The sequence below is a fragment of the Rhipicephalus microplus genome, chromosome X (genome assembly GCF_043290135.1).
Source record: "Rhipicephalus microplus isolate Deutch F79 chromosome X, USDA_Rmic, whole genome shotgun sequence".
Classification (NCBI taxonomy): Eukaryota; Metazoa; Arthropoda; class Arachnida; order Ixodida; family Ixodidae; genus Rhipicephalus; species Rhipicephalus microplus.
Window position 1 is genome coordinate 274,003,157 of NC_134710.1, and position 14,976 is coordinate 274,018,132.

General features: G+C 44.1%; 1 protein-coding gene across 1 annotated transcript in view; it reads right to left on the reverse strand.

Moving 5' to 3' along the window:
• Positions 1-3,977: 3,977 nt before the first annotated feature.
• LOC119162210 (O-acyltransferase like protein) overlaps positions 3,978-14,976 on the reverse strand; it is a 51,340-nt gene continuing 40,341 nt past the window's right edge. The window contains exons 12-15 of the mRNA XM_037414675.2: positions 11,834-11,954; positions 8,311-8,494; positions 7,148-7,290; positions 3,978-7,026 (exon numbers count right to left, since the gene is read on the reverse strand). Coding sequence (XP_037270572.2) covers positions 6,586-7,026; positions 7,148-7,290; positions 8,311-8,494; positions 11,834-11,954 — 889 coding nt within the window. The 3' untranslated portion in view covers positions 3,978-6,585. The remainder of the gene's footprint in view (positions 7,027-7,147; positions 7,291-8,310; positions 8,495-11,833; positions 11,955-14,976) is intronic.

A 14,976-nucleotide genomic window follows, 5' to 3' on the forward strand; every position in this document is an offset into this window, starting at 1 on the left:
ATGGCTCTCTGCGTATTGCGGTCGATGTTATGAAAGCACCTGCGTCAAGATGCACATGAAGAAAGTTACGTGCTGCCGATCGCTGACGATGGTTAACTTTGTGACACAGAGTTGACCTTTGAAGCAGGTGTAGAATTTATTGCATCCAAACGTTACATGGTGTGCGTGGCGTTACACCTAGTGCGAAAATACGTGACTGCGCACGTTTGCGCATACGTAGCTCGACACGTGACCCCTCAGACTGTTGATGCCACAGCTTTTGCTTCTGACAATAGACCCTTTTCAATATTCAGCGCCACCCATTGAACAAAACTGAAAACACATTTCTTTCCGCCATGTCTTGTTCACTCAAGAGACCCTCATTGGTCTACCGTCCAAACACGGTGCACGTTCTGCAGGGAACGCTCATCGGCGTCGCGGGGACACACAGTCCGCCAGCTCGCACGCGTGAACAAGATATGGCAGTAGATACATGTTGCCATACAGAATTTTCTAAAGGGTCTATAGACTATCACTGCTTCTGCTAATGACGAATCGTGCCTCTGTGCGATGGGTAAGCAGCTTCATAGCCCCCACATGCCACGCAGCACCCGGGGCGGAAGAAACAGGGCTAAAATATGTAACTAAATGTTTGCACCTACAGAGCTGTACAAGCGATCCACCGCACAATGGCAGGCCTCTGCTGATGCTGCCGACGTTGATGAATGTGGCACAGCCATTTGTACGTGAATGGCTCCCATGCCGCAATTCGCAGTGTGATACCACGCAACTGCAATATAACATGTGCATAGCTGTGCGCGTTACTTTTCGCATAGTAGGAGGCCTCCAGATTGCCACTATCCAAAGCAACTTGTTAATGCAGGCGTAGCTCACGTCTTTCCGGCGCAAGCTATGTTTTTTTTTTAATTCATATATGCGACAGTTGCCCGCCGCCGTAGTAATTACGGAGCTCGAATATTGCTAGTTAGACTACGGCCGCTGCGGTTGCTTTTCGATAGAGGCGAGGTTCTAGAAGCCCATGTGCTTAGATTTAGCTGCACGTTCAAGAACCTCAGGTGGTGGAAATTTCCAAAGGCCACCACTGGCGTCCCTCACAATCATATCGTGGTTTCGGAGCGTAAAACTTCATTTCCATGTACGCTTATTTCTCCTATTCTGTCTTTTTCTGTGCGTTTCTCAATGTCTCAATTCAGGGCGCCAACAATAGGTGTAACGTGGTTAGCCTTCCAACCCCCTACATTTATTCTTTCTCTCTCTCTGAAGTTCAATGACAAACTACGCTCTCAGTGATGCTTCGGAATGTTACGTGTGCCCCCCCCCCCCCCGCCCTACTGTTGTTTTGCGCTTGGTACGTGTACAGCTGGCAGTGATGCTGTGACGCCTTGTTGGCAGAAAGTATTCGGGAACGTAGTGTTAAAAAACGAAGCAACAACGTGATGACTCGTTGAAGAGAAAAAGGTGATGGAACGAAAATTCCCATAGTAAGGTTTTTCCCACCCGTCCGGGCAGCCCCTACAATATGGAAGTATTTGTATGGCTCAGGAGTATGACATCTGCCGTGCTTGAACCTGGTAAACCCAAATTTCTGGAGTAGTAGCTCAGGTTCGCGTGTTTTGACAACAAATGACGAAACAAGGTTTACATATATATTTACCTTGACTGCATGCTTTGGTTTAGGAAACCGTGTCTTTTTGTAGCAGCAAATTCTTAACTACCGATCGACAACAGACCACCAGAGTTTTTTGACCGCGTTCAAAAAGTGCTGCACGCTTCTTTTTACTCGTGCCTCAATGAAAGTACACGGATTTTCTTGCATTATTCTCCCATTTGAAATGCCGCCGTGGTGGCCGATGTTTGAAGTCAAGTCGAGCTTAGCAACACAGCAATGTAGCCTAAGCTCAGGATGATTTGCATAGTGAAGAGTAAAGACCCAGGTTTACTCGCGCTTCGTTAGAATACCGAGGCATAATTCATAATCCAAACGACTGAAAATTTTTGAGCTGTAGAAAACACAATTTAACATTTGGCATTATTACGTAATAGGCATCCATCCTAAGCGGTAGATCCTAAAGCAAAACCAACAAAAAGAATAAGTATGATCATGCACTTGCGCGTCACAATTGAGCTCTAAAAAGTTCCAGATTCTGCTGTAAAAGTATTACAGCCTCTCTGCAAAAATCCTAGACATTGCACCGGCACTTTAATTCGCTTTCTTTTATGTATTTTTTTATTTCTTGCTCTCTTACTATGCGTTTATGGATATATAATACTTGAAACAAATATGGTAAACCTGCATACGTAATGTGATAACCTGCGTGCCTTAGCCTACTTACTTGGGAGGCAAAGCTTCATCTCACTTGGATGTACACATGACCTGCACCAAGGCGCTTTCATGTCGGGTTCGGCGATGCTCCGCTTTAGAGTACTTGTGTGTGCGGAAGTTCACGACAAGAGGCATTTGCGGGATCAAGGTGCATACCTTCTCCAAAGCAGGCTATCTGAAGAGAGGAAATTTAACTCAGCCATATTCGCGTGAACGCCGCCTGACTCTTCAGGGACCTGCACGGCCTTTGGCTATCATCCAGGGTACAACCATGCCATAATTCGCTGAACGCACGGCATTCTGCGAATCACCTCTCTTGGCCTTGTTATCCTGAAAGCTGACATGCTTTTATTCAATTCACGCTGTTTGGCTAGCAAGTGCCAATAAAAAGTAGTAACGCTTGCAAAATATATCTGCAGATAATTCAGTGGAGAAATATGAGGAGCGCTTATTTCAAAGCTGAACACGTCTAATTTAGTTGCTCCAGACCATTCAACATTTTTTGTGTTATATGGTGAAGAATTCAAAAATCACCCACTTACGTCATCAGTTTGACAGTGCTCGTCCGGTTGAGCTTTGATTGATTGATATGTGGGGTTTAACGTCCCAAAACCACTATATGATTATGAGAGACGCCGTAGTGGAGGGCTCCGGAAATTTAGACCACCTGGGGTTCTTTAACGTGCACCCAAATCTGAGCACACGGGCCTACAACATCTCCGCCTCCATCGGAAATGCAGCCGCCGCAGCCGGGATTCGAACCCGCGCCCTGCGGGTCAGCGTCCGGTTGAGCTTAGCTACGAGGTTACCGTCATGATAAGCAAGCAGTCGTCGCTTAATGGGGTATTGAAACCAATATTCGATGGTGAGTTTACTCCACCATACTGATCTTCTGTATACAGTGACGCCTCTGAGCAGGTGTGGAGCTCAGTAAATGCTGATAAAATGTTTTATTTTGATATTAAAGCCAATTTGTGGCATTGTGTACTTACTCACATCGACGCTATCATGACATCAGGATACACCGTCAGCTCTTGTGACTTCGTGCGCCAGTATGTATGGCTGATTGTGATGACGTCGGATATAAAACCTTCTAGAGGGCACCGTGGCCTCACCAAAAACATTCAAAATGGCTGCTTGTGCGTCACCAACGGAGCATGCAGCAGCTGTGGAAAGCTCAAGATATCTTGCGCGAGCACTGGACGCGAAACCTCCAACCGTACTGTGACGTCCAGGTACCGTAGGAACCAAAACTACCTTTTTAAAACGTACTCTATTTACTTTTCCATGTTGTACTGATGCTTACCAGTACATTACCTAGGCCCTTGAGGGTCTTCCTTGTGACGCATAAGAAAACGACGACTTAAAATTTTCGTGCCAGTGCCCTTTGAAATAGGAGTGGCCCCAGAGTCAGTGCATGCATGCACCATTTTTCTGGGAAAATACACTTGTCATCCATAGTGAGAAAATTGGACTGCACGTAAAATCTCAACGGCTTTGACAACCAGCTAATAATAATTGCGCATGTATTTTAAAGAAATGAGAGCGCCAAACCTGAAACGCAAACCTCCCGTGCGGCTTCCGTTGTTTGACAGCTTCTAGCTTCACCTACGATCGTTGATGACCAGTAAATAAGTAACGAGGAACAATAAGCTTCAGACAAACACATTTATTTACAGATTGTTTTCAGAATGATGAAGATATAAGCTCCATAAAAAGCTATGTACACTATAATACAACATCGATGTGAAACCTGTAAGCGGTTTTGCTGTGCTTGGCTGTATGTAATTAGGCTCAAGAAAGCAAATAGCTTAGTTTCCCGGACACCAAAAGAGAAAGATGAGACAAATGAGTAGTTAAGTAAGGTAACCCCATGGCACAAGCGTGTCGTGAATTTAGCGACGTGATAAACGAAATAAATTCACGTCAACACTATCACTGCACGCTTGGAATTGGGATGTGCTAAATGACGACACCTCAACATGGAACGGCAAATGAAGAAGAAACAGACTGCGCAAAACACACACACACACACACACACAAAACAAGCAAGATGGGGACCCTGCAGGTCCATGAGGAAAGCAACACTCCTCAAATAGCAATGACGTTTATTATTAATCTAGTTATCGCTAATAAGTAGGAAGACTCGGTGATCCGTTGTACGTTACAACATTCATTTTTTGACTCGAGAATGGCATACGTAATCATTGTTTCTGATATCACTGCTGCGTTATGTGGTTTTGAAGTAAATTGATCCTATGTTTCTATTTTGATTCAGTTCTATCGTTTTTCGATATATTGACATTTCTTCATTGGGTATGTGTAGCAAGGTGACCGTTTAATCACGTCACTATGTAGATTCGTTGATCAGTGCAGCCGGCAGCGAGCCAAATATATTCGAAATCGGGGGATCCGTGCCTTATGCCGACTTTTCTTTATCTTGCTTTTGCCTTATGCGCATTCATTGTTTGTAATAAAACAGCTGGTCAAGGACATCTTCAAGAATAACCTTTTAGAGATAAATAAATTGTCCCTCATATGCGTCGCCAGTTTTGTGAGCACAGCTTCTACAGAAAGCCTAGGATACTTCAAAGATGAGCACTTCAGTGACCCTGCACGCAGTACCACTCTTGCTGTTATTTAGACGAACGCTACCTAATGTAGACACTAGGTTGGATATGACTCTCAGATAAGAAACAAAGAACGACGTACCTCCATCTTCAGCACTCATCTCATTTGTGTAGGTAGTGGCCAACCAAGAAAGTACTATAAATATTTACTTGTAGGCGTTTTACGTCCCTAAAACCTGATATGATTATGAGGGACGCCGTAATAAAGGGTTAGAGTAATTTTGACCATCTGCTACTCTTTAACGTGCGCTGGAATTGACCAGTACACGGGCTTCTAGCATTTCACCTCCAACGACGCCCCACTGGCGCGGCCGCGATCGAACCTACAACCTTCGGGTCATCAGCCCAGCACCATAACCGCTATACCACAATGGTGAACAAAATGAAAAGAAAAGTAACGTTGAGTAAGTTGAGTTGGCATGATAGGCATGTATAATTTTCTATCGCTGATGAAAACCACGACAGTATTATCATCTATTGGACGCACTGGTTATGGAAAGAGAGTGTAGAACGCATGAAATGTAACACCAATATTTGACATCAAGTAATGTTCTTGCTGCACTGAAGTTAACATGTAATAATCATTTAAAAAAATTGTTCCACTACAGAAAACATATTTTGTATCGTGTGTTCCGAAAACGTTATAACGTGGAAAAGCAAATACGTTATTAAACCACCGTGTATCACATGTTTCTTTTGCTGCTTACGCAACTCTAGACATTTCACTAGAGCCTGTGCAACGGCTGAAAAACCCTATTAGCCAACATTACCAAAATAGCTATAATATCTAAGTACTTGTCCAAATGTGTAAACCTTGCGATTTCTTATAGTCATTTTGAGTTAGACTCGCTGCTATCCACAGAGTGCCCATGAGCTTTTCATCAGACTGATAAAACACTGAACCTATAGGAAAGATATCAATGTGAAATAGATACATTGTAACATTGACACAACTTACAAATTCACGTTTCGTTGATCTGAAATGCACTCCACTGAGTAAGAACGCTATACGCAAATACCAAAAAGAATACTGGGTAGGATGGGCACATCAAACAAGCTTGCATCAATGTTCAAAATTACTATCCCCCTCATGCTTCATATCACCACTTCACTAGTTTGTTGTCATGGACAATAATAAGGGGAAAATGGGTGGCATTTAAGAGACTGTCAAATAAAGCCCGAACGAATCCTAACAACTCGCGGCAAAATCGCGAAACTTGCTTTCAGCCACCACAAGAGTCTGAAAGGGAATAAAATTGCAAAGATTATAGGCTGTCTCGAAAATTCATTGCTTTCGTTCTTCTACCGACATGCGCATATGGCATAAAGTACTTGGTCTGCTTTATCTGCTGAAATGCATTCGATGTCACATGTATTCATTCAAAATTTTTTCCCGTCGCACAGCGCACTGCAGCGTGCGACTCGGGACTCGGGTCACTTAGAACAAAGAATGACAGAAACGCTTTTTTGAGGACTGAGTCTGATTACGGCGCTCAGTTCCACCATGTCGTCGCCCCTGCAGAGCGTGTGCCATGCCACTGACAGCAGCACAAGTCACCTGTTCGAACGCCACTGAAGCTCATTCACTGTTCATCAAAATGACGACCACATCCTTTAGCCAAACCCGCTGCCTCACACTGCGGCCTCCGGGTTGCCAGCGGAGTCCCTGTGACCATCCCTTGTGGTGTCTCTGCCATTCTCCTTGATTACGGCCACTTCGGTGCCGTTCTCCAGCTGGCGACCGACGTCCACGTCAATGGCGATTTCGGTGTGGTGGTTGTCCAGCGGCTGCTGCTGCGGCTGTGGTGGCTGCTGGGCCTTCTTACCACCCTCAGATGGCTCTTTCCTGTTTGACACAGCCTGCTGCTGTTGCTGCTGTTGCCTTTCGCGGCGACGAAGCTGGGTGGTCATGCTAGCGTACAGGTTCTGCGTCAGCTGCTTCAGCCTGGGTGGGCAGCTGACTTCGCAAGATCCTAGAAGCTCGCCCAGTTGAGCGAATGGTTCTTCGACGCCCAGGTGCACCAAGAATGACATCACTAAGGTGACGGCATAGTGACCGAAGAAGAGGTGCATCTGTGAATAAAACGAGAGGAATAAATTGCTTCTTTAACTGCTTTGCGCTTTCACCTACTTTCGTGGAGCTCATCAATAATGAAAGACCCAATGGCACTACCACACTCAGTACAGTACGTACCATGTCGAAGTGCGAGAAGAAAGTAATGTGCCGGTTCTGTGATTTCTGTGACACGATGACTAGTGGATGCACCAAGAGCATGCAGTAGCTCAGCCGGCCGACCACCTTCAACGGTCCCCATGACAGCCATTCGTTTAACAAGCCTGCGAACAATTTAACCACCATGTAAGTGCCTGTATATATTACGTGAGAGTGGTTATGAGATGGACTGGTATGCATACTGGAAACCTAATGAAAATTGTAGCTATTATACCTAACAGGTGAGTACGTTGATTAAAATGCATATTATATTGCAACAATTACAAAAAGCACCAAGGAGACAACATTGTCAAACTTTTTTCCTAGGTCACGTAATATATGAACGTTTGCAGTTGTATACGTTGGCTAACAAATACGACAACAATTTCTACTTCTCTTTCTACCACTTTTCTACTTCTATTGCTCGCACTTGCATTTCTACTACTTTGTAAGCAATAAAAACGGTTTACTCAATTTTTATCTGCGTCGATGATTAAATCACGACCAGGGACATAGAATAAATGTCGACATTCAATCTTCATAACTACAAAGGGACATGTGTCGAAAAAGGATCAGACGCTGGTTGCCTTCGTTCTCCTTTTAATAAACAAGAATCAATATTAAAGATACTGAGCAATCACTTGTCAGATTGTTTTTGAATAATACTCTATGTGCGCTTTACCATGGGTTTCTGTCCAGTAAGAATCTGTAGGGTAGCTTTAATACTTTTTTGGCATTATTTTTCGCTTATTTTTTTGGCATTATTTTTTTGGCATTATTTTCAATTAGAATTTCGTTTGTAATTGCATTATCGTTTGTTTTAACTTTTTTGTTATTTTTATTTTCATAGTTCTTTTATTCCTACTTTTAGTAGTGAGTCTGTCAATATTTTACGGCTAAAAAGGATGAAGATCAGTGGCTTTGTAACAATGCACGTAACATCGCAGTGTTTTCGCGTACAGGTGATTTTCAACACACAAGATTTGAGGTCGTAAGTTTCGTTGAATCTGATGCTTTGATTCCGTGCTAAGAAAATGCAGCAAAATAAGTATTCCTGATGCGATAAAAATGTGTGTCATGTCGGATGATGTCAGAGCAAAACAAGAAAAAAAAAAACAGCAATGCACGATATAAGCTGCACTGACGGGCGTGTAGTGTGCAGCAGGCGTAGAGGACCCAGGCGACGGCCAGCGCCCACAGGGTCCGGTGTAGTGCTGCATACAATGACGCTCCAGCTGGACTGGCTTGTTCAAGACTCCAGCCGAAGCCACAGTGGAAAAGCACGCTGGTCGTCGTCAGGCTTGCCACCCAACCCATGGCATACGCCAACTGCAAGGAAAGAACCAGAATTGGTCCTATTCATTTCGATCTTCTTTTTTTTCCTAGCCAGGGGCAGGAAGTTTCTATGCGTAAGAAGTGAAATAAAGCAGAGCGTGATATGTGGGCCCTTTAAACCAGTGCTTCCTGCCTCGGAGCGCCAACAAACTCTATTAAGTGAGTCGTGGTTTATCTGGCATTCAGCGCCGACCGAGGTCCACCCCTAGCAGCCTCAGAGTTTGGAAGTTTCGGAACTTCGGTTAGTCAGTTATCTCTGTCAATAAGGCGTAGTGTGGGCGCTCGTTTAGCTAAATGCATGCAGCAGTGACGCGCGTGGCACGTATCGCTCGCTGCAATACTTCGGCCTGCGCTAAGTAACGGGTTTCCTGAGCCTGGAAGGTTGGGCTCGGTTGGGGGACGTTGCACTCTTCATCCGATTAAGGCCGGCGGCAGCGCAAGACGGGCCTCCTGCTGACGTAGCGTTATTGAGAGTCCTTATAAGAGCATGGCACGAAACGAGTGTCAAACGGGCTTCTTTTTTCAGTTGTTTCGTAACACGCGTCTAAAGATAAACTACGCACTCAGTGCGCGTTTCGTGAACTTCTTTTGTTTCATATCTGATGACTAGTACTCGGAGACCATATTGGACCCTTCCTTCTTCTAGAAGCTTGGTGTCCCAACAGCCGCGCTTAGGAATAGTTTACTCCAAAATCATTAAAGTGCCCCTAAACAACCTCTGCAAGTACGAGGAAACAGCACGTTATTTTCTCGAGGCTTGTGCCGTTTTTGTGGCACAATTTGTGGTGCCAGCTGTTTGTTCACTTGACGTAAGCATGAAAGAATTTCTCGATTGGTCGATATGCGAAAAATATCTGTTGTAAATTGTCACCCACCCTAATTTGCCATGCAGTCACTTGCCTGGTCTGCCTTGTTTCTAATGGCTATCGTGCACGATAAAATCAATTCACTTCGTTTCCTGCGTTTGCGACTGCGCAAGCATAAATAGCAGTGTATTGTCAAAAAGCGCAAAATGCTGACTGGCTCATCGCATAGTGCTGACATTACACGCATTTCATGAAGAAATAAGTGGAGAAGAGGAAATAAGACTTGTAGGAAGGCGATAAAAACTGCTGTCTCGCCTTTAAAGTCGGTGTTGTTTAGGAGCCCATTTAGATAACAGGAGATGCCTTAACGAGCATACAGATGTGTCGGTATGTTAATGATATGTGGGGTTTGACGTCCCAAAACCACCATATGATTATAAAAGACGCCGTAAGCGCTCCGGAATTTTCGACCACCTGAGGCTCTTTAACATGCACCCAAATCTAAGCCCACGGGCCTACAGCATTTACGCCTCCTATCAAAAATGCAACGGCCGCCGCCGGTATTCAATCCCGCGACCTGCTAGTCATCAGCTGAGTACCTTAGTCACTGGACCACCACGGCGGGGGTGTCGGTACGTTAACCGTTAAACAAAAGGCTGCCGTAGTGAATGGCATATTGCTATGTAAGAGGGGTCTGTTCACGCTGGGATTGAATCATGCGTTAAATACAAATACGACATAAAAACGGGAATTTTGTAAATTACCTTTAGATGTATTTCATTTGGCATTTCGGCTATAATATTGGTACAATATAGCCAGTAGTATTCCCGTCGTAGCTACAACGTCAGGGCCGACCTTAAATTGTTCGTTAAAATTAATTGTATGTACAAGTGTTCTTAACGGAAAATGCAAATAGAAATAAAAAGCTAGCTGCTTTTACATAGAAGTAAGTGGTGATATAGTAAATTGCAAACTCATCTAGCAAGATTTTGACTTACTGCCACAGTTTCATAGAAAATGTTGTCAACATTCTTGAAAATTACAAAAAACATGCATATTAGAAAAAACAGTGCTAACGAGACTGGTATTAAAAAAGAAATTTCAATCTCGAGTCTTTTACACAGTTAACTGCGGTCAATGCTTACAACATCGTAAATCTGTGCTAAGTGTACATAGGATAATTTCGCATGCCATATTTCTTTCTACACCATCTGTCTCACCCCTATTTCTCTACCCTTTTGCAGGGTTGCAAACCGAATGCTAAAATTTAAATAGTCTTTCAGCATTCTTTCCTATATTTCTCTATCTTGTACGCCGTGCGCCTGTTACATCGCCTAAAATGAATAAGAGCTTTCAAGCTTACGTGAAAGTTCTTATCTGTTTTAGGCGATGTAACAGGCGTGCGGCGTACAAGATAGAGAAATATAGCGAGGAAGGCTAAAACACTATTTAAATTTTAGCATTTGGTTCGCTACCCTGCAAGAGCGTCGAGAAATAGGGGTCAGGCAGAAGGTCACTTGTGACTTAAGAAAAAGTGGTATTGAAAAATTATTAGCTTAAATCAACTGTGAATACTGTTGACAGTATTCACAGTTCACAGTACTGTTCACAGAAAATATGCAGGCTACTAAATATTGCACAATTATTCCGTTTATTTTTATCCCATTTCTTGATTTTGCTTTGAAATAATGTTGCAGTTTGTTTTGTTGCTTAAAATTTTTTTCAAGCAAAGAATTGACGGCAGAAGAAAATATGTTTTCTAGAATCGGTCAATTTTAGTCTTTTTCCCAGTAAATGTAATATACCACATCAACGTCGCCTATGAATAGCGGGGTACTTAAAAATGACAGAAAAAGAAAAGCAGCAACTTTGGCATGGTCTTCCATAAATCAGATTTATTCTCGGAACACATTCGGAGAAATAGACTTAGTCAAATCTGCACACATCTCGTGCCATTACTTAAGCACGCGAATTTGACGGAGACGGTTCGTGTGCCTGTGTTCCGCGAATAAACTTCGCTTCTTGCCAAAACACTTGTCGTGTTTCTTGCGTTGCCTTTTTATTTGCCTGCTATCTGTAGGCGACCGTGAGCCAACTAACGAAGCATGAATGACATCTGAAAAAATTCGATACCATAGTATCCGAACAATGGTTTGTTCAATAAAATTTATGCCAGTACAAACTTTGATAGTAAAGCTTCCTCGTAAGGCTCAGGACATGTATTCACACATATTTTCGCTTCCAAATACTTTATAAGTACGTGACCAGCCAACTATTCCAATAATACGGATTGGCTAAAACTTTCTCTTACCGAAAATTCCATCGTATGAGCCATTTTGAATAATACGGTACTGCATTGGTTAACTAATGCCTTGCCAAGCTCTGCTGTAATTATGGAGCATGTTAAGATTGAATTGAAATGACAGACTAGTGAACAAAGGTAGAGCGAGCGCTGGTCGCACTCACCATATTTGAAACGCTCAATCGTAAAATGGAACAGTTTTTTATATAAGTGGTTCTTGCGTACCTTTGAAAGCCGATTTTTGTCGAACTGGCTAAGGAGGCATCCCAGTCCAAGGCCAACGCAAAATGATCCCAAATGTGTGTACGGCTTGTGGTATATCCAAGTGGCGAGGCGCTCCACTTCCCTAAAAAGAATACACATAGCAATAATAAAGCAGCACGCCGCAAGCGCAGTGGTCAGCAATGCAACCACGTCGTCTTTATATGACTTCCCGTAATTGAGGCATCGTTCATCACATAGAATTTCCTAATATACACTAGAGGGAACTCTGGCGCTAGTGTCTTTAGGAGCTGCAACGCGCGGCGCTTCAGCGAGCATGCGAATGATGGGTATAGTACACACATTTGTCTAATCTTCGTACTTCTGGCCTCTTTTTGGCTCCGTGTGTGTTCGTGTGGCTTGGAGCTGTGTTTTCACGAAACAAAAATAAGCAAATGTTCAGCGGTTGCGCTTCACCACCATATTCTATTAGATTTACCTTTCCAAATCAGGTCATGAAGTTCAAAAGGGTTGAATGTTTCTTTCAAAACAAAACCGAAACACAGCAATTAACGAAGCCGCTAGTACGATTCACCACCCGCAAGTACGAAGACGAGGCAAATGTGTGTACTACCCATAAATCCCATGGTCGCTGGACGATCGCAGTGACAGGGTTCCCTCTAGTTAATTTTAGGAAACTCTATGTTTCACCGCTTAGAAATACGTGAAATACCCAGATAAGTAAGAAAACACCCATATAAGTTATCGATACAGTTACACTTTCACTCATAGATTATTGTATAGCCTTTGACAGGACATACGAAAGATTACTTTATTTGAGACTGGCAAATTAGGTAAAGTAAAACTGGCCACACAAGTTGTGCACTCTTTTGAAAATTGGTTTGATGCTTAGTGGTACGTCGAATGCCAGCTTCTTTGATGATTCTGCTTGGGTTTGTAAAGTGCTGGAGAGGTACGCTTGATGTTTATGATCCCGTCTGAAAAGTAACGCAAAATAGCAAATTGCATTACGCACTGATGAATAACTTAACAGGAGGTAAACACTTTTAATTTGCACCTTCTAATATGATCTAAATGAAACGTCTTCACGCAGAAGAAATTACAGCATTTCTTAATTAAGGTTTACGTAAACCTTTGTCATGAGCTCGAATTACCCCAAGTACTTTTAAACAGACCTCAGAATTTTTTTCTTTGGCGTATTTGTCATACAGTAACCACCAGAAATGCCATTTCACAATTTTTACAAGCTTTATGGCTTGTAAAAATTTCTCTTTAAAAATTTAGAAGAAATTTAGAAGCTCTTTAGAAGAACGCTTGTTTCAGCGCTCTGTTTTATTTTAGTGAAATCATCGGTCTTTTGAGGTGCCTCGCCTCTCCGTCTTGCGGTGATGGACATGGAGCATGGCAGAGGCCCGCCTGGTCACAGGTCCTCACACCCGTCAGCCACAAGGAAGCGAGCTGGCTCTCCCAGTGACACTGAGGACACCGATCTCTATTCTATGTCGGAAGACGACACATCCGATGGCAGCTTCATACCTGTCCGGGGTAAGAGGGCAAAGAGAAGGACGGCGAATACAGCAGCATCAGCTCCTGCAAGCACAGAGACTGTGCATTCAAGGCCTGCGCGCTGGCCGCACGTCATCATCTTCATGCCCGAAGATCCATCAAGCAACCAACGGCTCCTGAACAGGCAAGCCCTTTCGGTTGCTCTCGAATGTGCGGTGCCACATCAAATTAAGAACGTACGAGTAAACCCAAGGAAGAACATTCTCGCCATAGACGTGCAAGATGTGAGTGCGCTAGGACAGCTGCAGCAAATGACTGAGCTAGGTGGCATTAAAATGCGCCCCTTTATCCCGATGGATGACAAATCAATTGCCGGTGTAATTTATGACATCGACACTGCAATTCCTAATGCTGACTTGTCTACCCTCATCAAGCCTGCAAACGAGGGAACTGTCATTACGCAAGTGCGGCGCCTTGGAATTACGCGCTGCGTAAAAGTGTTTTTCAAGGGAGATTGCATACCGTCCCACGTTAAAGTTGGACATTTTCGACATCCGGTTCGACCATTCATCCCAAAGCCACTTCAATGTCATCAGTGCTTCAGGCTAGGACACGTCAAGGGCGTATGCCCCAACTTACGACTGTGTCCCCGCTGCGCTGAATCTCATGCTGAAGACGCCTGTCGGGCGACTACTCTGAAGTGCGCCAACTGCAGTGGTCCTCATGCTGCCTCGTCGAAAGACTGTCCTCGAATCCAAAAGGAGCGCGCGGTTCTCAGACAAATGGCCCGAGACAACTCAACGCACAGGGAGGCAGCCGAAGTAGTCCGGCGTCGGCATCGACGTCGGCATCATCGAAAGTCTTCAAACAAGGCACATTCCCGAGATGCTCCTTCCCACTCTGTAGCGGTTCCATCCAGTAGCGCCGCGAAAGGGCCCACCACTTCTACGAAAGAAACAGGGAAGCCTCCTTCTCTGGAGGAATGGCCCACGCTCCCGACGCGCTCTTCTGCCAAGGAACCTCTGCAGGTTGTGGCCACACAAGAGCCGTCTCCAACCATGAAAGATTTGTCTAAAACAGATCGTCAAGTGATCTCGGTGCTGCGTTCCCTTATAGAAGCCATCCGAGCGATATTAGTCGACATGAAGACACCATCTGCTCGAAGCGCACTTGGACTATTGGACGCCCTAAGCCCAGTGCTTGAATCTCTCAACTAGGAAGATGGCTACTCACACCTCAACATTTCTTAAAGAAGTCAAGGCTGCATCCGTCATCCAATGGAACGCCAGAGGACTAAAATCACGCCTTTCAGATTTTCGTCAGTTTGTGTTTACCAACGTGTTTTCAATTATCGTCATTTGTGAACCCAATTTGTCGAAACCAATAAGACTATCGGGGTACGAAGCTGTCATGTCTTCAACGAACGGTGCGTGCAGCAAAATCATCGTCTTTGTTCGTCGTGAACTGACGTATGTTGTGCAACCAATTGCACCTCACGATGACAATCAGTATGTCTGCATCACTGTGAAAAAGAACCAACTCATGTTTACTCTCATAGGCGTTTATATATCACCGTCAAGTAATCTCGATTCCAGGAGATTAGCGGATATATTGAGAGTGTGTCCTGCACCATGGGTCCT